This window comes from Lepidochelys kempii, chromosome 3 (genome assembly GCF_965140265.1).
Source record: "Lepidochelys kempii isolate rLepKem1 chromosome 3, rLepKem1.hap2, whole genome shotgun sequence".
Lineage (NCBI taxonomy): Eukaryota > Metazoa > Chordata > Testudines > Cheloniidae > Lepidochelys > Lepidochelys kempii.
In genome coordinates this window covers 190907766-190931403 of record NC_133258.1, presented here as the reverse complement: position 1 = coordinate 190931403, position 23638 = coordinate 190907766, and the positions used below count along the sequence as shown (strand labels likewise).

Below are 23638 nucleotides of genomic sequence, written 5' to 3'. Positions count from 1 at the left end.
AGATCCTATAGTCACACCAAATCTTATACAAAGGCAGTCAAGTAAAGTGTCTATAGAAAGGTTGTAATTTGCTAGTTATGATTATGTTGGCTGTATGTATCATTTTTGCATCTGAAGTTATGAATATTGGCTATGTACTTGTATCTCAATGTGTTTGATTATAAGTAGCATCAGTGAAGCATTTGGTCAGCTTCTTGAGAAAGGACTATTCTGCGTAAGTGCCCAATCAAGAAACACTTAACTGACAATGGACTTTGGGAGACGACAATCCACATCTGAGCTTTCCTGGGCACGTTCAAACTAACATGTAAACAATGACGTTGGCCTGCAAAAAGCTAAATCATTCATGGACATGTGACTTGTCCAGGTAGCTACAAACTCCATCTTGTTGCTGTGATTTTGCACAGGAAAACAAAGGGGTTTCCGCCCACAAGAGAGAGAATATAAAAGGCCCTGGAAGCCTCTCCTTTTTGTCCTCAGCTGGCTCAAGAGATGGCCTCTCCACCCCAAATTGATGCCTGAAAGAAACTGGGACAAAGGACTGTAACTACGGGTGGGTGAGTGATTGCTGGACCCAGGCCATAAACCACAACATTGGTCTGAAAAGGATTCGGCCCAGACTAGAAAGGTGTCTAGTCTGTGAAAGAAGCTTATTGGAACATCTCTGAGGGTGAGATTTATGCACCAGTATAAGGGGGAGGTGCCGACCCCGCACCCTCTCGGTGCCTTCTTGCCAGCCAACTCCAACAGACAGGTAGGAGGGTGGGTCATGGAATGGACATGAGCAACACACCTCAAAGAACAACAGTTACAGAAAGGTTAGTAACAGATTTTTCTTCTTCAAGTGCTTGCTCATGTCCATTCCATGTTCAGTGACTCACAAGCAGTATCCAAGGAGGTGGGCTCAGAGCTCATGGACATGCAGACTACAACACAGCTCTCATAAACCTGGCATGTCTCAAGCCTGTTGGGTGATGACGTAGTAGGATGAGAAGGTATGCACCGACAACCAGGTTGTGATCCTGCAGAGGTCCTGGATTGGAACCTGCATGAGGAATGCTGCTGAAGAGGCCTGAGCTCTTGTGGAGTGAGCAGTCACTATGGCTGGAGGTGGGACATCTGCTTGCTTGTAGCATACAGGAAGCTATTCAGCATGAGAGCCTCTAGGCCGATGCTGGTAGCCCTTTCATCCTTTCTACTACTGCTACAAAGAGTTGCATAGATCTGTGAAAGGGTTTAGTCCTCTTGATGCAGAAGGTGAGGGCATGCCTAACATCCAATAAGCAAAGCTGCCGCTCGTCTGAATTCTTGTGAGACTTCAGAAAGAGGACTGGCAGGAAAATGGCCTGGTTGCTATGGAACTGCAAAACTACCTTTGGCAGGAAGGCCAGGTCGGGCACAGTTGGACCCTGTCCTTGAAGAACACCATGTATGGTGGTTCTGACGTAAGGACCTTGATTTCAGAGACTCTTCTTGCTGAGGTGATTACTACCAGGAAGGCAACCTTCGCAGAGAGAAGCAGTAGAGGGCACAACACCAGGAGCTCACAGGGAGGTCATGTGAGCCTCAACAGAACCAGATTTAAGTCCCACAGGGGGGGATCAGCTCACAGGCCTGAGGATAAAGTCTCTCAAGGCCTTTAAGAAAGCGGACTGTCATTTTGTGAGAGAACACTGACCTGCTGTTCACCTGTGGGTGGAAGGCCAAAAATGCACCTTCATAGATGCGAGAGCTGACCTTGTTGCTTAAGATGGAGCAAGTAGTCCAGGATCGACTGAAGGGAAGACTGAGTCGGAGAGAGGTCTCTTTGGGATGCCCATATCGAAAAACACTTCCATTTGGCAAGGTAGATAACCCTAGTGGACAGCTTCCTACTACCCACCAAGACCTGTCAAACTTGTTCCAAACAGGCCTGCTTCTCCGGGTTCAGTTATGTAACAGTAGTTAGCTGAAGGGAGCCGAGGTTCGGTTGGAGTAACCGACAGTGGTCTTGAGAGATCAGACTCAGGTGGAGCAGAAGCAGAAGTGAGGTTGCTACTGATAGATCTAGCAGCATGACGAATCAGTGTTGGCATAGCAACACCAGCCTATAAGAATAACTCTTGCCTTGTCCCGTTTGATATTCAGGAGGACCTGTGAACCAGACAGATCTGTCTGGGGGAAATGCGTAGAATAGGAGTTCTGTCCAACGAAGCAGGAAGCCGTTGGAGAGGGAGCCTGGGCTGTGCCCGCTCAGTAAGCAAAACTGCTGGCATTTCCTGTTCTGCTTAGTTGTGAACAGGTCCACTGGGAGACACTCACCTTTGGAAGATAAACCTGGTGACATCTGGGTGAAGGGACCGCTCATGGTGAGAGGAGAAGGATCTGCTGAGGTGATCTGCTTGTGCATTCTGGGCTCCCCGAAGGTGTGAATCAGGTGGATGGAGTGCTTCACGCAGAAGTCCCATACATGGATGGCCTCCTGACACAGGGCGGAGGAACGAGCTCCTCCCTGCTTGTTGATATAGAACATGGCCACAGTGTTGTCCGTTAGAACTTGCAAGACCTTGCCTGTGATCCGGGGAAGGAACACTTGGCAAGCTAAGCAGACTGCTCTGAGCTCTCTGATGTTTATGTGCAGGCAGAGTTTTTTCTGGGACCACAGGCCTTGAGTCCTGAGGCTGTCAAGGTGGGCTCCCCAACCTAGGTCTGACATGTCCAAGACTAGGGACACTAATAACTGGGGCGCAACAAAGGGGACTTCCATCATCACCGACAATGGGTCCTTTCACCAGTCTAGGGAGGTGAGGACTGGGGTTGGAACAATAAGCACCAAGTCCAAGCGGTGTCTGTTCGGGGTGTAAACAGATGCTAGCCATGTCTGCAGGGGCCTAAGGCACAGCCCTGAGTACCGGACCATTTACGTGCACGTGGCAATGTGCCCCAGTAGCTTGAAGCAAACCCAGGCTGTCATGATTGGGTGAACCATGACCTTGGATATCAGGTCCAACAGTGGTCTGTAATTGGGCCTCTGGAAGGAAGGCTCTGGCGTGGGTCGAGTCGAGCACAGCCCTGATAAACCTATTCTCTGAACTGTAATAAGTGTTGACTTTTGCTCATTTATCAACAGGCCCAGTGCTCGGAAAGTGGGTTGGACCAAGCTGATGCTGTTCTTTACTTGAGCTTCTGAACAACACTTCATCAGGTCTAGTTTGGATATTAGGAAACACTATCTCACTAGGAGGGTGGTGAAGCACTGGAATGGGTTACCTAGGGAAGTGGTGGAATCTCTATCCTTAGAGGTTTTATAAGGCCCGGCTTGACAAAGCCCTGGCTGGGATGATTTAGTTGGTGTTGGTCCTGCTTTGAGTAGGGGATTGGACTAGATGACCTACTGAGGTCTCTTCCAACCCTAATATTCTATGATTCTATGATCAGCCAGTCCTTGAGGTATGAGTAGAGATGTTTGAGGAAGGCAGCTACCACCGCCATGCACTTCATGAAAACCCAGGGGACTGCAAACAGGCAGAAGGGAAGAGCGGTGAATTGGTAATGAGTCTGGTTTACAATAAACCTGAGAAATCTTCTGTGGCCATGAAAAACAGAATGTGAAAGTAAGTGTCTTTCAAGCCGAGGGTGGCGTACCAGTCCCTTGAATCCAGAGAGGGAATGATGAAGGCCAGGGAGACCATGCGGAACCTTGGTTTCTTGAGATATCTGTTAAAGCGACACGGGTCCAGGATGGGACGAACGCCCCTTTTGGCCTTTGGGATTAGGAAATAATGGGAGTAAAACCCCTTCTCTCTGAAGTTTCAAGGTACCTCCTGTGACATGGCATTCCATATGTTTTATGGAAATATGGTATGAGTGTGAATATGATGTAACTGGAATATGCTTTATGGAAAAGGTCTCTTGTAAGGTATCATAACAAAGGTTACAACCTACTGAATATATTCCTCCTATTTGTATGCACATATCATTCTTGTATCTGAAGCTAGAAATATGAAGTATAACTCTGAGGTCCTATTGTAATTATGCCAAGTGTGGGCCATTAATGGTTGTAAATGTAAGTGTGGCCCAGACAATTGGTTGTAAATGGCTTATTTACCTGCAAACCTTCCTGTGGGCCAACCCAGGAAGAATGGAGACTAGGGGTGTTACAGTGACATGTGACCATGTCACATGAGGCTGGTATCCATCTTAATCCTTGTACTTTTCCATTGATGAGGCAGAGCCAGGACAAGCACACAGAAAAGATTTCCGCCTTGTGCCAAAGCTATAAAAGGGGTGGAGCACGACAAAAGGGGCGGAGCACGACAAAAGGGGCGGCCAGTCATGAGAAAACCCCTGCTTACCACCTGAGATGTCTGCTGGAACTAACAAGAACTGTACCAGGGGAAAGGATTGGGCCCAGACTAGGAAGGCATCTAGTCTGTGAAAGAAGCTTACTGGAACATCTCTGAGGGTGAGATTTACCTGTATTCAGTTTCTTAATGTATTAGACTTAGACTTGTGTGCTTTTGCTTTATTTTGCTTGGTGACTTACTTTGTTCAGGCTGTTATACTTGAAACCACTTAAATGCTACTTTTTATACTTAATAAAATCACTTTTGTTTATTAATAAACCCAGAGTAAGTGATTAGTACCTGGGGGAGCAAACAGCTGTGCATATCTCTCTATCAGTGATACAGAGGGCAAACAATTCATGAATTTACCCCGTATAAGTTTTATACAGAGTAAAACAGATTTATTTGGGGTTCAGGTTCCCAGAAAGGCTGAACACTGGGTGCTTGGGAAGTCCCTGTTAACTGAGAAGCCCCTGGGCTGAGTGAATCTCAGTTTCAGTGAACTTCAGAGAGGCATGGCCCAACCTCTGGGTCTGTGCTGGAGCTGACTGGAGTGTCTAACTCAGCAGGACAGGAGTGGAGGGGCACCTGTTCTGGCAGGAGGGTTGTTCTCAGTGGCATCCCAGCTCATTGAGTGACAGTCTTGAAGGGAGTCTCTGTGACCAAACCCGTCACACCTCCTCCTTGGCCCCCATCTGTAGGAGGGTCTGCACCTCCTGGGCAAGGAGTTGCTCATGAGAAGGTCCCTGAAGAGGAATGGGGATGGTGTGGGAGGGAGGAGTGGATGAAAAAAGCAAGGTATAACTGATTGCCACAGTATTTAGCACCTAGCAGTTCAATGTTATGCAGGACCATGCCGGGCTGAAGTGGGACAGTCAGTCCAAAAATAAAGGGGAGGCAGGATCTGAAGCGGGAACTAGTATAGTGCTCTCAGGCTCACCTTCAAAAGACCTGCTTTAGCCCACCAGAGTACCTATGTGACCCCGGCTAGGAGGGGTCCTGTCTCGGAGGCAGAGCTGAGAAGCATGGCAGCTGTTGGGCCCTGACATGCTTTCTAGAAGCAGATGGAAGCATAGAGGCCTAGGGACCAGAGGGTAGCCCTTGAGTCCTTCAGGCCATGTAGTCTCATGTCCATCTGCTTGGAAAAAAGTGAACAGTCTTTGAAAGGGAGGTCCTGAATAGACTGTTGGACCTCCTGAGGGAGTCCCAAGGACTGCAGCCAAGTGCATCATCTCATGGTGGAAGCAGAGGCCATTGTCCTGGCTGCTGCATCTGCTGCGTCCAGTGCCTCCTGGAGAGAGGCTCTGGCAACATTCTTTCCCTCTTCTAAGAGGGCTGAGAATTCCTGCCTTAAGTCTTGGGGCCCGGAGTCCTTAAATTTAGACAAGGAGTCCCACCAATTGTAGTTGTATCTCCCCAGTAATTCTTGCTGGTTTGAGATACACAGTTGCAGACCACCTGTCAAATAAACTTTCTTCCCAAACAAATCAAGTTTCTTTGCGTCCTTCTGTTTGGGGGTAGTGCTCGACTGGCCCTGTCTGTCCCTTTCATTAGCCGTCAATATAATGAGGGACTCTGGAGAGGGGTGAGAGTACAGATACTCATACCCACTGGCTGGCACACAATATTTCTTCTCTGTCCTCTTCAAAGTGGGAGGTAGAGAAGATGGGGTCTGCTACAGGGCTCTGACCGGACCTATTACCACCTCATTAATGGGTAAGGACACTTTACATGGAGCTGCTGCAGCCAGAATGTCAGCGAGGCTGTGAGAGGATTCCTTGAGCTCCTCAATCTCAAGCCCCCAGTTTGAAAACACCTTTCTGCTTTAGAAGCTCTTGATGAGCTCTAAAGTCATCTTGGGGAAGCAAGATGCTTGGCCTTGAGATGGCCATGTCAGGGGAGGAGGAGGAAGAGGCCTGTACTTGAGGAGGGGCTTCTTCCTCTTCTTCAGCCTCAATAATCTCCATAGGGGCCATGTCCTGTAAATCAGTACCAGGGTCAGTACTGGAGTCAGGGTGCAGTGCGGGAGCCCACCTCTCAGAAGCAAACAAGTATGAACGGTGGGAGGGTAGACCTGGTATTGGGAGAAAACCCCAAGGGTTCCAGAATAGCCACTGCATAGGCCACTCTCCTGGCCAGGTACCCACAGGGGGACCCGCACCAAGGTCCGGCGGTATGTAGGACAAGTAACGGTGGCCCTTAGGGTGAATGCAGGGCTCCGTGTTGGACTCAGATGAAGAATCCTCCCTAGGCTTCCACGGGGAAGCAGTACCTCTCAATACCTTTGATCGGTGTCAAGCATCCGGTGATTGGTGGTGGGCTGGGGACGACTTCACAGAGGACAGAAGAATCAGCTTGTCTCTAGAAGGAGCTGGTGGGCCCTGTGCTGGGAAGGAGCTCAGAGCACCGGTCTCATTCCTGCTCCAGGATGACAAAGCTGACGGCTGACCTAATGGGTTTGGCAGGACCAGTAGCGACAAAAAGTCTCTGGCTGCTGCAAAGGCTTCTAGGGTTGAACGCACTGCAATTCCGCTGGCACCACAATGACTTCCCAGCATCGGTGGATTGTCCCACACCAGACTCAATGATCTCAGCTGAGTCGATGGTGCCACCATGGGACCGGGGGTGGAGGAATGGCCCAATATGGGTCACACTCCACTGTCTTCCCCTGGCTTGCCTTTCTTTGGCATTAGCGAGCGCGCGCTGTCAGTGCGCTGCTTTTTGTGCATCTTCCTCGGCACCGGGGATGGAGAGAGGTGCTGGGATGCGTGCAATGCTGGAGGAGTGCTTTGCACCGAGGCCAAAGTGCTCAGTGCTGAATCCGAGAGGCTTGGTATCGAAGAGCAGCTTCCATTAGGAGAGCCTTAAGTCTGATCTCTCTATCCTTCTTTGTGCGAGGTTTAAAGTCCCAACAAATTTGGCAGCAGTCTTTCACGTGAGATTCTCCCTGACACTTCAGACAACTGGGCTGTGGGTCACTCACGAGCACAGGCTTGCCACAGGAGGCACAAGGCTTGGAGCCCAGGGGCGAAGGGAACCCCTTGACAATAAGGGGAGAGGGTACTAACTATCTACACTAAAAGTATTTACAATATATACACTAAAACTAAACTATAGACTAAACTATGAAACAGAAACCACTGATAATCGCCTTGCCAAAGCAAGAGGAGACATTCCAGCAACTGTTACAGCAGATAAGGAACCAAGAGGGTGTGGGACTGGTGGTGCCCTTGTACTGGTGCATAAGCGCACAGCACCAGAGGGAGCTACAGCGGGCCCAACTGATCCCACTGAGGGAAAAATCTCTGGCAAGAGTGCACGTGGCTTACGTGGAACATACATAAGCAAGCACTCGAAAATGAACTCTTCTGCCAGTTCCAATCCAGAAAGACTTCCCCCTCTCATCATTCCAAAGACGAGAGGATGGGTAACCTGTTTTAAACAATTTTAGAAGCATTGTTGTCCTTACAATGCTTCTCCAATGCTGACTTGAATGGTGAGAGCACTAGTGGTTGATCATCTGCTGTTATACCCAAGAAAGAAGAGGTGGCCGTCAAGCTACACAATGTGGATGAGTTAGCAGAAGTGTCACTGACATGAGCACAGGCCAAATTACACTAAGCAAGAACCTAATGAACTACACAGAGTTTTCAGTGCAATTTATTCATACCAGGCATCTTAATATTCTGGACAATACCATACAACAGCCCTATGTGGAACAAGTCTAACAGAAGGAGAGAATACTTTATCAGAAGCAAACAATAACCCTAAGGAAATTTTAAGGGTCAAAGAAGCTAAGAAATGTGAGGGGAAACTTATATGATGATTAATATAAACTGCAATAAATCAATAGCTGGCTCTTAAAACACACCAATCCCAGAGAAATAAGGTAAAGCTAGTGCACTTCCAGAAGGAAAGGGATGGAAACATTTTACAAAAATCTATTAACTCATCTGTTAACTTTAATCATGAGAAGATCCAACGTCCAAGATTAAAGCATCGTCAGGGGACCTGACAAGACTATGTGTATCACACAGAGTCATTTCACTATACAAGATTGTCATCTAGTTCTTACTTGCCCAGAGAGAAATGAGAACTGTATTATAATCCTGCAAAATTACTTTATTCACACATTTCAGCTGAGGATTTTTGAAAAGAGTTGTTTATATCAAACAAGGGTTTTGTGCACTGATGATGAAGTTATACCAGCTCATTCTCAGAATAGATATGCATAAAATACAAAGACCTTTCCTCTTTGTCTACTAGAACAAAAGATGCACTAAACTTTTTTGGAAGCTGGAACCAGATGTCTGAAGAAGATAATGCTGTGGCCACTCTATACCTAGCTCTCAGGCTGGGTTACTGTGGAAACCAACAATGATTTCACCAACCTTTCTAATTGAAAAAGAATGAGAGAAGGACCATGAGCCTGGGTCAGTTCTGTCCATTCTGTCTAGGTATTTATACTGCATGCATCAGTGTGGTATCTGTGTGCGGGACTCTTCATTGCTATTTATAAGAGTAGGGGTTGATTGCTGGTTTGAGCCAATCACCTCTGAGCTTGGGTGCTTATAAAGGCTTTGCGCTCAGGCCCTTGTGGCTGAGAAAGTGACTGGTGTGTGTTGGATCATTCAGTGACTCCTCTGCCCAATTAAGGAACAGAAGTGATAAGCTTTAAAGGAATTCTCATCCAATCCTTCTCACCTAGAGAGGTTAAGATGGTGCAGTAAGCTTGAGCTAATGTGCATTTAATGCCCAACGCAGCAAGGTGCTGAGAGCCCTCAATTCCCATTCATGTCAGTAGAACTGCAGCCCTTCTCAAGACAAAGGGTGCTCTGTCCCACTCAGGACTGCCCCATAAAAGGAAAAACAGGGATACCTTTCAGGACCTGATAAGGACACCACAAAAATCCCTTCCCCCAAAAGACAGCTGAGTTTTAGCCAACACTTCCACTTTACAGCAAGACAGAGTGGGCCCATTTAGACTCTGAGCTGAAAGCCAGGAACTCCAAAGTTCTAATCTCAGCTCTGACCTGTTGTGTATCCTTAGAAAGTCACTTAGCGCAACTATACAGATGACAAAACGGAGGCAGGGAGGTTAATACTTATTCTCACAACACGGCTGAGAGGTAGGTTAACGTTTGTACTTGAAAAAGAGTGTCAAGCACTAAATCCATGCTAAATATAACTACCTTCCAATACTTTCCCTCTAGCCATTCAATACTTGGATGGGACAATACTAAAGAAAACCCTGATGCTGGTGAGTCAGTAGGTGCTACTGTTCCCTCTGAATCAATGCCCAAAGACGGTTTAGGGGTCTATTCTGCAGCTGGAGATACTAAATCACTGTGGTCATACAAGATCCCACAACATTTTTTCTAAGAACAGGAGTGTTAAAGGCCAATGTCCTGCCGAAACTCCCCCTTGCGGTTTCAACTCAGGACAGAAGAATTCATGTTCTCTTCCAAGCTGCCGTGCAGTGTTGCTGTGACCTATTAGACAGCTACTATGTTCCACCTTAGAGGTGGCTGCATTTCACTGATGGATGAAGTGATACTTTACCCCTCTGTTGTCACACTAGATTAATTAGAGAAAGATTGTGGCCAGCCCCTGCAAGGGAGAACAAAGTGAACAAAGGGGGAACAAAGGGGAGAGAGTGAAAGGGGCCTCCCACTTGCTGCCCCAGTCCATAGGCTGGGCACTATGGCATTCTTGCTTTCAGAGAACACAAGGACTGTGAGATGCTAGTGCTAAGGCTTGGATTAGCCTCAACAAACAGGATTGAGGGGGTGGACCTTGGCCTCATCCCTCCCACACGACAGCACTCAGCAAAGCTGGGTGGATGCTGTACCCACTTCAAGATAGTGGAGCAGCGGCAGGCTCCTGCTCTGGCACAGCCTCTCCACACCAGGGCCTAACTCAGGGCCAGGCCGCAAGCCCGATAAAAGTTTCAGCTGTTTACAAAGTGCTTCCAGAAATTCAGATGAAAGGAGCTATAGAAATGAAGAGCATCACCATAAATAAACAAAGTGACACTACACAGTAATTAATCTCAAATGGAGAATCCTTCCATTTCATTCAATGAAGATACAGGACTCAGTTTTCCAAAACACACTAAGGGCCCAATCTAACTCCTCTTGAAGTCAATGGAAAGATTTCCAGTGGCTTTTGAAAGGTGCTGCACTGAGTCCAAAAGTAGACTTCATTTTGTAAGTGTTTTAGCCTGAATTCTTAACTTCCCTTGGAAGAAGCAAGTATTTTTCAATTCTCCTGATTTGATTATTATTTTTCTCTTTTACACCAAATTTCTAAAAAACCCTAATATATAATCAAAGGAATATTTACATGTTAAGAGGCATACATGGGTTGCACAGAAAAAATAATGAATTTCCTTTACATTTTCACTAGTAATGTTATATTTCTAATCTTCTCATTTAGAAGAGATTCATTTTCATACTTTACCTTCTCAATGCAAGTTTTCATTTCTGCTATTTCTCTCAGACAGGCATCCTGTAAAATAATTCAAAGTATAATCACAACTTTGTGGTAAAGAGTTTGTTGTTCATATATACTTATATGTTTGGGGGATATAGTTTGTATGAAACAAACAAAGCTGTCTGCTATTAATCATACATTGCTTTCTTATTAAATTTAGGGAGGGATTTTTCAAACACACCTAAGGAAGTTGTGTACCCAGTTCCCATGGACTCTCATTGGAAGTTTGGTGCCTAACTCTCTTAGGTGAGTTTGAAAATCCCACCCTTAGAGTCCATGAAAGAGGTTGTATTGACATCCCTGGGAGCCCTGAAATCTCCATTCCCAAAACAGGTACAGCACAGACAACAGGAGAATAAGCTTCCCCACACTGGCCTGCCAAGACACCTCAACCTTGATGAGGAGGGACCAACTGCAAGAGTGAGAAAGTAGTTCAGCCTCCCTGCTAGAACATTTTGAAATTTCAACAACAAAAAATTCCACAAAATTTTATTTTCCATTTTTCAGCAAGTCTACTCCCTGCCTTCCCATCAATCCTCTACTTCTCATAGACAGCCAAGGAATGGGCCATTTAGGGGCCATTTGTCCACTGGGAACTAGACTGAGATCACCAAACTCATTTCATATGAGCCAATCAACAGCCATCAGATACTAACCGCCCTTGGTCACCACCTGTGTAGGTTAGATTTGAAGAGGGGACCTAAGGCCTTAGCCTGGGAGGTCTCTGCAAGGAGCTGACCAACCTTAAGTCACATGGACGTCAAAGGGAATGGAGGGTCCTTAGCACCTCATGGCAGAAGGTCTACATTTTGCAGGACAGGGAATTCACATACTGCAATAGGCGATGCCTACACTTAAACCGCTACAGCGGCACAGCCAGAGCAATGCTGCTGCAGCGCTTCAGTGTAGACACTCACTGCAACAATGGGAGGGGTTCTCCCATCGCGGGAGTTAATCCACATCCCCAAGCAGCAGTAGCTAGGCGGACAGAAGAACTCTTCCGTAAGCCTAGTGCTGTCTACAGCGGGGGTTAGGCTGGCTTAACTGCATCGCTCAGAAGTGTGTATTTCTCAGACCCCTGAGCAATGTAGCTAGGTTGACCTAACTTTTTAGCATAGACCTGGCCATAGGTTCTTGTGAAATACCTAAGAAAGAAACTGTAGGCCTTTACAGGATCATTCACTCTAAAGTGGATTTGTTTGTTTTTGTCTTTGAATACTACATTTAAAGAAACACTGTCCCCTAGGATTTTTTTTTAAATTGGAAATATCCAGTTTCCGCAGTGTCTTAAGGCAACATTTTTAAAAGACCAACCTTCTAAAAAAGAGGAAGAGGAGGGTGGTTCTGCTCCACTGTTATCTTTATAAAGATCTTTTTAGCAAGGAAAAAATATTGACTAAGGACCTGATCCTGCAATGAGATCCATGCAGGTTGACGTCAACAGGGTTTTCTGCAGGTGCAAGGGTCTGTCCATGTGAGTCTGACAGGGGGCTACCTGACTATACATGGTACCAGACTATACACAAAGTGGTGTCAGGTACAGGTAATAAAAAGACAAAACAGAGAAAAATATACTTTCACTGACTTATTTTAACTATAATAATCAGAGGGGTTTCTGGTAACTATAACAGGTACAAAATTTTCAGCGAGAGAGGTGATTGTCTACATTTATTCCTTTCAACAGTACAGTCTACAAGTCAGAATTTGTATGCAAGGAAACAATCACTCTGCATGATTGGAACAATGGCATAGTCATTTTCTTTAGAACTTCCTTTCAGATTACTCATGTGGATTTTATCCTTTGTATTGTGTTGTAGAAAGTCCCCATTATTTTGTGATCTCACAGAGAACATTCTAAATGAAACTGGCAATATACAGAAAACGCTAAACTCCAGCAGAATGGAATAGAAAGAGTAAAATAAGGAAAATACAGTAAGAATTAAGAATAGCTCTTCCTTTTTTTCTTCCCAAAGGAAATAAGTGATTTTTATCCAGACATTTTTTCATTACTGCAACAATGGTTCACTTTGGCCACACTTCAATGTGCATTAGAGGTCAGGAAAATCTCATGTAAACATACCAGGGCCAATTGTGCTTTTTTTCCCTTGTAAGTCTGGCATAACTCCACTGATTTCACAAGAATAACTGCAGTTTGGGTCACTACATATAGATTCTGAGCCACCTAACTACAGAAGAATTCTCTGAGATCCTTAGCATTTAAATACATTTAGTACAAATAAATGGAGTCCTCACAATTGAAGGTCACTTCATTCAATCTTCCAACAACATTTTATAATGTTTCTCATGTTACAAATTAAATGTAGAAAAAATATTAAAATGCTTAACAAATGTATGGGCCCAACATAGTTCAGGCCTACTATATGTCTTTCTTCATTCCCAGGTTGACAAAAGCAGGGTGTGCTGCAGATGGATGGTCAGCTCCTTGAGTGCAGCAACTTATTGAGAGCTTGATTGTACTCCTTGAGCATACTCCCACTGAGCTCAATTAAAGCCCTACTGTTGACTTCCAGGGAAGTTGCAAGTGCTCAGCAATTCTCAGGATGTGAGCCTAATATAACAAATGGTTTTGATAGGATCAGTGGGATTAAGCATCAACTCACCTTGATCACAAGGAGTGGTGTTGTGATCTGGGATCTCAGAGTCAGGGGGAATAGTCAGGGAGAGTCAGGTCAGATACACAGAAATTTCTCTTCTGCTCTCACAACTCCATTTGCCCCAGTGACCCTATCCCATCTCCTGATCTCCCCGGTGCCCACTCCCCTCCCTTGCCTTTCTCCTTAAACTCTCGCTCTTCTCTGGCTCCTTCCCCTCAAAAAACAAACATACTTTACTCTCTCCCATGCTAAAAAAAAACCCCAATACACCCCACTTGCCTCTCGAACTACTGCCCCATCTCTCTTACACCTCTAAGCAACCTGAACATGCTATTTACAAGAACTGTCTGAAGTTCCTCTCTTCCAGTTCTGTCCTGGACACTCCCCTATCTGGCTTCCACCCCTGTGTTCCACTGAAACCGCTCTTGCCAAAGTCTGTAATGACCTCCTCTTAGTTATATCTCAGAACCAGAACGCCATGCTCATCTGCCTTGACCTGTCAGCTGCCTTTGACCTCAAATGCTCTTGAAATCTTGTCCTCCCTTGGCTTTAATGACTTTGTCCTCTCCTGGGCCTCCCCTTACCTCTCTAACTGCTCCTTCAGAGTATCCTCATCCGCCCTGCAGTGGTGGTTCCACAGGGCTCTGTTCTTTGCTGCATTCTCTTCCCTGTCAACATCAATGGCCCTCAGACTGAGGATTGCGAGCTGCAAACGGCTCTTTAATGTGTCTCCTGCAGCTCTCTGCAGCACATGATATTAAAACACAATGTGATTTAACTATTAACCAATCTAAGTTGTTAACCAAGCAGGATGCTTTTACTATGTTATTAACCAATTAAAGTATTAACCAGTCAGGATGCTTTTACTATGATCACATATTTCCTTGCCTGAGCTATTGAATATATAGTACTATAGTAAATAAAACAAGGAATTCACACAACTGTGGCTATTTTGGGTAATGTTGATAGCTAATTTGGCTCCTGAACCACTGAGGCCTTAGTAGCACTGCACTACACCTTATCTCTGGGTAATCTCATATGTAAACACAAGTTCAACTACCACGACTACTCCCAGATCTACCTCTCTACTCCAGACCCATCTCCTTGTGTCCGAACTAAAATCTCTGCCTATCCATCTGACGTCTCCTTGTGGATGTCTAAATATCAGCTCAAGCTCAACATGGCTAAAACAGAGCTCCTCATCGCCCCTTCCAAAGCTCTCCCTGATACCACCTTTCTTGATTACTGTGGACAATACCATCATCCTGTCTGTCACTCCAGCCTGCAACCTGGGTGTCATCTTTGTCTCAGACCTCTCTCTAGCTCCTCACATTCAGGCTGTCTTAGTCTTGCAGACTCTTTCTGAATAACATCTCTAAAATATGACTTTTCCTGTCCATCCACACAGCTGAAACTCTCATCCAGCCTCTCATCACATTGTATCTTAATTACTGCAACATCCTTTTCTCTGATAGTCTTGCCCCACTCATGTACATTCAGAATGCTGCTGCAAAGATCACCTTCCTAGTGCATTGCTTTACCATGTCATCCCTTTGCATGCCTTCATTGGCTCTCTCTTCTGTATAGAATCAAACAAACTAGCTGTCTTCACTTTCAAGGCCCTTCAGAGCCAATCCCTACCTTACCCTGTCAACTCCCATTCAGTACTGAAATGTTGACTCCTGCCTCCAATTGGCCCATGATTGACCCTCCATCACTCCCTTGTAAAATTTTCAGACTCCTTTGTGCTTTCTCCCATGCTGCTCCTTACGCTTACTCCCCATAAACATCCACAGAACTAATACATTATACTCTTTCAAAATCCTCCTAAAAACTCTCTTTGCCATAATACCAACAAAAAACTTTACAGGGGTTAGGCTGCTGGTGTGCTAAGATTATTGCCAACCAGTACTGTCTCATTGTTTACTTTCCCTCCCACAGCTGTCTGTATCCATCTGTTGTATCTTGTCTTATATTTAGATTACAAGCTTTTGGGGACAGAGACCATCTTTTTATTCTGTGTTTGTACAGCTCCTAGCACACTGGGGTCCTGGTCCATGACGAGGATTCCTAGGCACTGTGCTGCTGCTGCTGCTAATAATAATAATTAATAAAGGTGTTAAGATGTATCAATAACTTAACTGCCTCTTCAAATGTTTACACTGGGAGTTTATACTTCACTTTGAGTACAATCTGTAAGTATTTTGGATGGTGCACAGTAGCAAGGCACTAATTTGTGTATATCATGTCAGAGTTTTAGAGCAAATGCAACCTCAGTTACTGAAAACAACCCAATGATCATGTTAACTATGTTGCAAATACAAAAGACTGTACCCGGACTATGTACTTCCACCATAACAGGAACCCTCAAAGCTGGTCTTAGCTGAAAAAATAGTAAATAGCCATCTTCCTGAAAGCTACTGTGCAATATTGCAAGCTAACTCCCTGTCTGGGTCTTATCCTGAATCACGGAAGTCAGTGGCAAAACTAACAGATTTCAGTGACACAAGATTGGCCCCTTGCTAGGGTTGCCAACTTTCTAATTGCACAAAACTGAACACCCTGGACCCGCCCCTTCCCCGAAGCCCCACCCACTGCACACTACATTCCCCCTCCCTCGGTGGCTCGCTCTCCCCCTCACTCACTTTTACTGGGCTGAGGCAGGGGTTAGGGTGTGGAAGGGAGTGTGGGCTCTGGGGTGGGGCCAGAAATGAGGGGTTCAGGGTGTGGGAGGGGGCTCCGGGCTGGGGCAGGGAGTTGGGCTGTGGAAGGGGGTGAGGATTCCAGCTGGTGGCGTGGGCTCTGGGGTGGGTCCAAGGGATTCAGAAGGTGGAAGGGGGCTGTGGGTTGAGGCAGGGGATTGAAGTGGGGGAGGGGGTATGGGTCCTGGGCTGGGGGTGCAGACTGTGGGTTGGGGCCAGGGATGAGGGGGTTTGGAGTGCAGGAGGCGGCTCCAGGTTGGGGGGGGGGGCTCTGGGTTGGGGCACAGGTTTACCTTGGGCGGCTCCCAGTCAGCAGCGCAGCAGGGTTAAGGCAGAGTCCCTGCCTGTTCTGGCACCGCGCTGTGCTCTGGAAGTGGCCAGCAGCAGGTCTGGCTCCTAGGCGGGGCGGGGGGGGCGGAGGCTCCGTGTGCTGCTCTCGCCCACAGGAGCCACCCACCCTGCTCCCATTGGCCATGATTCCCGGCCAATGGGAGTGCAGAGCCAGTGCTCAGGGCAGGGGCAGCACACAGAGCCCTGTGACCGCCCTGCCTAGGAGCCAGACCTGCTGGCCGCTTCTGTGGCGTAGCATGGTGCCAGGACAGGTAGGGACTAGTCTGCCTGAGACCTGCAGCACCGCTGACCGATCTTTTAATGGCCCGGTCGGCGGTGCGGACGGAGCCACCAGGGTCCTTTCTCGACCCAGTGTTCCAGTTGAAAACCAAAAGCCTGGCAACCCTACCCCTTGCTTATGTATTCCACTAAAAAAGAAGCAACAAGCCACTTTTTGTTTACAGATCCAATATTGCCACTCTCTGACTATTATCAAAGACATTAAGTAAACTCGTGTGTTAACATGCAGTGCGGCCTTTACAAATTCAGTGCAAACACACATCCTTTCATAAGCACCTTCTCATTTTCTAAAACTGATACTTTTTGCCTTTCCTGCTCCTTTGTTTTTTCAAGTTGGGACTTTAACTCTTCCATTTCAAGAACCAACTTGCTTTGCTTCATCTTGGTCATCTGGTCTTGTGTTTTCTCATTATTCTGAATTCTTTGCAGCTGGGCTTTTAACTCCTCCATTTCAACTAACAAACTATCCTGGGGAAAAAGAAAAAAAAAACATAAAGCACACTTATTATTATTTTGTATCCATTCTAAATAAATGTTTAACACACCCTGATTCTGTGTAATAAATATGCATTTATACATCCTGGGACAAGATCATGCCTGTAGATCTGCCCCGACCATAAAGGAGTATCACAGCTCTAGTTACAGACTCAAGAGTTCCATGCATGGAGTAGGCTTGGGGTGACATTAACAGTTCTGTAGATTCAGGGGGTCAAACTGGGCTGGGACACATTGTTTTAGATGACTTTGCCTTTTTTTTTTTTTTTAAAGGCTGCCACCTTGTTCTCTAGAAACAGAGCAGTTATTTTAAAAAGTAAAGATGAAATCCTAGTCTCATTGAAGCCAATGAGAGTTTTGCCACTGATTTCAACGGGGCCGGGATTGCATCTCAAGTCTCTAATCCTTATGGTTGCAGAGTAAACCTGGAAACCTTGAAAATGTGACATCAGCATAACAAATGCAGTATTACCTGCCTGCATCTGCACAGAGCAGACTAGGCCTCTAGCCATCATGGGGCTTCAGACTCCAACCCCTGGCCATGAGGTGGTGGGCTCCGATCCCTGGCTCTCGCTGCGTGGCCCCAACCCCCAATCCCACCAGCAGCTGCTGGCCCCAGGCACTGACCCCCATCCGTGCCCTCCAACCCACAGTCCTAGTCACTGACCCCAGGAGCTGGTGCTCGGGGTGGGGGCAGCGTGCGGAGCCCCATGGCCTGCCCTCCTAGGAGCCAGACCTGCTGCTGGCCGCTTCTGGGGCGCAGTGCAGTGTCAGAACAGGTAGCGACTAGCCTGCCTTAGCCGGGCAGCACTGCCGATGGGACTTTTAACAGCCCAGTTGGCCGTGCTGACCAGAGCCGCCGTGACCCAGTGCCTTACATTCCGCAACCAACTACTGGGTTGCGACCTGCAGTTTGAAAACCACTGGTCTACAAGATACTGTCCCGTTTTAAAGTGCAATGAGTAGTCTGTTTCTAGTGCTAGCAGTGATTGCTGATGTGTTGCTATGAGAAGTGCCTCTATATAACATTAATCTTGTGAGGGTATAAAGATTTCTTGAGGGATGACCGGTGTCATGAGATAATTGTTTCAAAATCAAATAACACACAATAATGCTCTTAAAAATGTCTTCTAATGGGGGGGAGGGGAAAACGGTGTTTTACACTCTTATTTTTATTGATTTATATTTTGTTTATTTATGGTGTACCACCAACAGCCTGAAAAATGAGTACATTTTTTTTTTCTTCTTGGAAAAATCAGGAATATAAAGTTTCAAGTTCCTTGCTTTTGTTAGCTGTCTCCTTGGAGAATGAAAAATGTGAAATGTGATCTTTCCCAGTCCTGAATTTAAGACAGGGTCTTAAGACAATTATCTCATGACAGGGTCTTGGTCTTTTGGAACATTCATACCCTAATGGGCTGCGTGTGGCCTGTGGACCACTGCTCTATGGGCAGCCACTGCAGCTTCATGCCCTGCAATGAGGTAAGAGGCTACCTGAGCAGGCAGTGGGGCTTCCACCTGCAAATCTGCTTCCATCTTCCACCTCCTTTTCTTTGTAAACATAAAAATGTATGTATGTTCCAAAAGACCAAGACTAGCCACACACTCACCCAGACCATCCTTTTCATGAGATGTGAGGGTCAGTAAAAACTTGAGTGCAGCTGCACTTTAATTTTTTCTTTCTATTGTAAGCATTTAGCCATTTTGTCTCTGCTGTTCCAGAGCTCTCGATTGCAATGGCTGTACACTGATCGCACTGTGGATGGGCAGGGTTTTCTTCATCCTCGGGTTTACATATTTAATGATGTCTCGGGACTTGGCTTAATCATATATAAAATCAGATGTACTGGTCATATAAAGCCACCTTATCAGGAACCAGGAGTTGTATTTTTCATTTCTGGAGGAAAGCCTTAATTCAGTCAGTAGGCAAACGGATTAATGCCCTGGATGCTTATTTACCATTGGAAAAAGCTATTTACAGAGTAAGAGGTTCTCCTAAAATGGTGAGCAAAAATGGAAATCCTATCTGAGGTTTAAAACACTCAGTAACATGCACTGTTTGTGTTGCGTGGGGGTGTGGGATTGTTCCTGAATGTTTACTTGAATATTTTAAATGCCTTATCTTTTTCTTTCGTTAGGTACAGTTTTGAGTAGGAATCAAATAAGACAAAAATAGTAGACGTGCTCTTCCAAACTCTACCCACAAACTAAACTCTATCCTCCCACGGTACAGCAATGAGATGCCATTCACAATAGATTGTTCAGATCTACATACTATGATTGTCCATCAGCTTGATCAGCTGTGAAATAATCAGTGCTTAATTTGTGTCTGGGCTTGCCACCTGGCATCTCTGAGCTTGCTGCATCAGTTATGAATATAAAAAAATTGCTTGAGCCCCAGCACCTCTTTCATTATAAATTAAGCACTGGAAATAATTAATGTTTATATTTATAATTAGGCTTCAGAGTCAACACCTCACAGAGATGAACAGCAGTTATTCACATTTCTCTGAACTATTGTATCAGGCTGCCTGGAGGCTCTGTGTCAACAGGTTCTCTGAAACAACGAGGGCTAGATTTTCTGGTCTGCTAAGGCCACTGTATGCTGAATAAACAGTATAATGTGCACTTAAAGCAGCTGGAGATACTCAGTGGAGCGTTTCCCCTGTGTATGAGGGAATTACTACTGGCAGAGGCAGTTCTTCTACCTTCTGTCCCCCAACTCCTGGTATGAGAGTTTAGTGCAGCAAGTCTAGAATCCAGACCTGAAGAGTTGCCAGGTAGTAGACAGCTCCATGGTACCATCCAGTAGAAGCTGTAACCAGTTGTTGCTTCATTACCCATGACACTCTGTGGACACAGACCATGGAAAGTCCCACCTCAAGGGGTCTGAGCCAGCAACCTCATGGCTTCTAATTGGCTCCTCACAATACATAAAACCCAAAGGGAAGTCCAGGCAATAGTGTAGATCTCATGTAGCTGCTACAACCATTCTGGTTCTTGAATTCCTGGTTTTGACCATGGCTTGATCTGGACTTTGCCTCCTGACCTGGAACCTGAATCCTAACTCTGACTCTGACCCTTGGTATTGACCCTGGTCTGGAACCTGACTATGTGAACTCCTCTGCTACTCCCAGCCTCAGGTCTGGCCCTGCCCTGACCCTTGACTCAGAATGCCCTTCTCAGGGTCCCGACAGAGGGGGCGAGAAGGAGGCATGGCAACATGAGCTTTGCTTTTCTTGATTCTCCACAGGCATACGTTAGAGCTGATCCTCTGCAGCTCAACATCAGGAAGTCCTCTGCTTGGACACAGTGGAGAATTAACCCACTAATTTTCAAATGAAAGCTTAGATTCTGGAGCATTAGATGTCACCCATCACAAAAAAGTACTTGGGCTTGGTGAGTTGGCACAATTTACCCCTGGCTTTGTGTTGGTTCTAAAAACTGCAGAACAGGACATACTGCTCTCCTTTAAGTAAAGATTAATTTTTGTTTCTCCCCCCCCCCCTTCTCTGATACGTCAGTTTATTCCTGAAAGCAGTTTAGCACTGAATAGTCATTAGGGTCTCAAAATCCAGAGCCCGTTGAAGTCAATGCCAAGTACCAGGCCCAGATCCAAAGGGACTTAGATGCTTAAACCCCAGATTTAGGTACCTAAACCCTGCACCACCTAATTCCAGAAAAGGAGTTCCTGGCTGCAGATCACAAGCAGTGATAAGCACCTCCCTGCCTAACGTTGTGAGAGGGATGGGGCTTAGGCACACCCCCAGTAGAGATATGTTTATGAACTACTGTGATTTGGAGATGCTTCCTCCTAAGGGACTGTGTTGTGAGTGTTACAGTGTGGAGATGTGCCCTGGAAGTAGGGGTTGGGAACAGTGCATGACTACGTACAGCAGTTCATCAGAGATGCTTTTCAGTTTGTTTTATTAAAGTTTTATTCCTTTCTCATTCACTGGTTTGTTAGTTAATGAACCCCAATATGGTTACAGCCTTCTTGCCTGGCTAGCTGAAGCAGCTCCTCAGGATGCTAGCTTTTGTGGATCCTGCTCTTAGGCATCCATTTCTCTCCATTCATTATTTAACTTAGGCTTTGCAGATCCTGTGATTTTCAAGGCACCTAAAATTTAGGAACTGCAACACTGAGCATTGCAACATCAAGTCCCTTTGTGGATCTGACTTGTAGGGGCTTTGGATCAGTCCTTAGCACATTTGACTAGGAATTAGGAGCTCTGGCTTCTCTTCTTGACCCACTGTGAGACTTCAGGTAAGTGATCACCTCTGTCTTTGTTTCTCCTTCTTTAAAATGGAAACAAAATTTACCCACTTCTCTAATATACTTTGAGATCCTTGTATGGAAAGCGTTCTACACATGCAAAAACATTGTTATTGGAATTATTGTTCAAATAGCTAAAAACATTGTAATTTCCCTCAATTGTCCAGAAAACTCAGGACTGTAGCTTCCTCGCAGGACAAGAATGAACCAACATTTACATTTCTGTCACTAATGGTGGCTTATATGAAGTTAGCCAGCAGGTAGGTTCCACATCACACCTTGCCGACAGTATAAGCAAAGTACACAAGTTCTGAATAGGCATGGAGTTTAAACTACCCTGTCAGCCCCAGAGCTGGGCCCTCTAGAGCAGGGCTGGAACAGACTGGCAGAGCAGCATAAGACAGACTCTCCTGTCACTGTCTGTGCTATATCTGTTTCGTGTGTAAGACCACTAGTCACCCACATGTGGACTTCCCTCTCCAGAGACCTCTCAGGTATGTTTCAGGAACAGTAAGTTCACCTTCAAATTTTGAAAGTGTATCAAGGAATAGAAACAAATCACAGACAACAAGCACAATAGAGCCAGTATATATTGTTCACTGTATCCAGCAGATGGCAATCTACTTACAGCACCACATAGAAAAACAGCAAACAGAATCTCCTGACTCCTAATATGTGCCCAACAATGAGTGTGTTGAGAGGAAAGAAGCTGACAGTCATAACATATTTTAATTTTGTGTTTTTAAAAAATAGTTTTTTAAATGAGTGAATTTGAAAAAGGCACTGGATGGCAAGAAGGCCTTATATAATAAGGTAACGAATAAACCATATAACTATTAAAACATTTATTTTGAAAATACTTTCAATTTACACACCCATTCCATGAAAGAGAGTACCTATCGTTTGCTCCCTAACAGATTTTAAAAATACAACTAAACAGAGTACTCCAGGAATTCTTTGACCAATGAGTAACGTAAATCATTAATATTGAACAATTCAAAGCAAATAAGAAAAGAAAATGAGAACAGGACCAAATTCTGGAACCAACCCCATTCAAGGAAAACTTCATCCTAGATGAGGAATTTTATCTTCCCAGATCTTGACTGTTTGATGCAGATATTCAGGGATGCAAAACAAAGCTTCCTGAATGAGAGAGTAAAAACTGTTTCCTGCATGATTAACCGTGGTTTCTAATGAAAGTGTTAGATCTTTTAAGAACTATTCCCCTACTATTAGAAAGAAGACAGTCTGAAAGCAGAAGGATATGAAAGGACTGTTACAGTAGAACCTCAGAGTTATGAACATTTCAGAGTTCCAAACAACCTCCTTTCCTGAGGTGTTCATAACTGAACAAAACATTATGGTTGTTCTTTCAATAGTTTATAATTGAGCATTGACTTAATACAGCTTTGAAACTTTACTATGCAGAAGAAAAATGCTGCTTTTAACCATCTTAATTTAAATGAAACAAGCACAGAAACAGTTTCCTTACTTTATCAAGTCTTTTTTTTAAATCCCCCCCCCCTTTTTTTTTTTTTAGTACTTTACATTTAAAACAGTACTGTACTGCATTTGCTTTTTTTGTCTCTGCTGCTGCCTGATTGTGTACTTCAGGTTCCAAATGAGGTTTGTGGTTGACTGGTCAGTTCATAACTCTGGTGTTTGTAACTATAGTAGAATCTGAGAGTTACAACAACTCTATTTTACTCTGCAGTTATTTATTTCTGCGAAAAGAACAAGTTATATAATGCTTACAGAAGACTGGTTCTACAATTGTTAAATTTAATTGATTTTTTTGTTTGTTTTTTTGGTGTGCCAATTTGAGCCCCAATCCTGAAAAGACTTACACCTTCATGCACTGCAAGTAGTTCCATTGCTTTAACAGTACAATGTATAGTGTAAGATTATGCACATGTATGAGTCTTTGCAGGATCAGGATGTTGGGGTTATTTGCACAGGTGTGCAAAGCTCCTTTGATTCCCCTTTCCCGTGTCATGCCAGCCACTGCTGAGCTGTGCACAGTGCTTTATATTCCTAACAAAATCAATTCAAGTTGGATCCCGTATTTACACTTTGTGTGTTTGTGAAAAGCTAAGTAAG

General features: G+C 45.2%; 1 protein-coding gene across 24 annotated transcripts in view; it reads right to left on the bottom strand.

Moving 5' to 3' along the window:
* Nucleotides 1-23638, bottom strand: part of LOC140909632 (uncharacterized) — a 128347-nt gene that overhangs the window by 49581 nt on the left and 55128 nt on the right. For all 24 annotated transcript variants that reach the window (XR_012158303.1, XR_012158304.1, XR_012158300.1 and 21 more), the window contains 2 exons: nt 17044-17235; nt 10788-10835 (listed from right to left, as the gene is read on the bottom strand). Coding sequence is in view for 19 of the 24 variants with exons in the window: in XM_073339408.1 (XP_073195509.1) it covers nt 10788-10835; nt 17044-17235 (240 nt within the window). In the remaining 5 variants the exon portion in view is untranslated. The remainder of the gene's footprint in view (nt 1-10787; nt 10836-17043; nt 17236-23638) is intronic.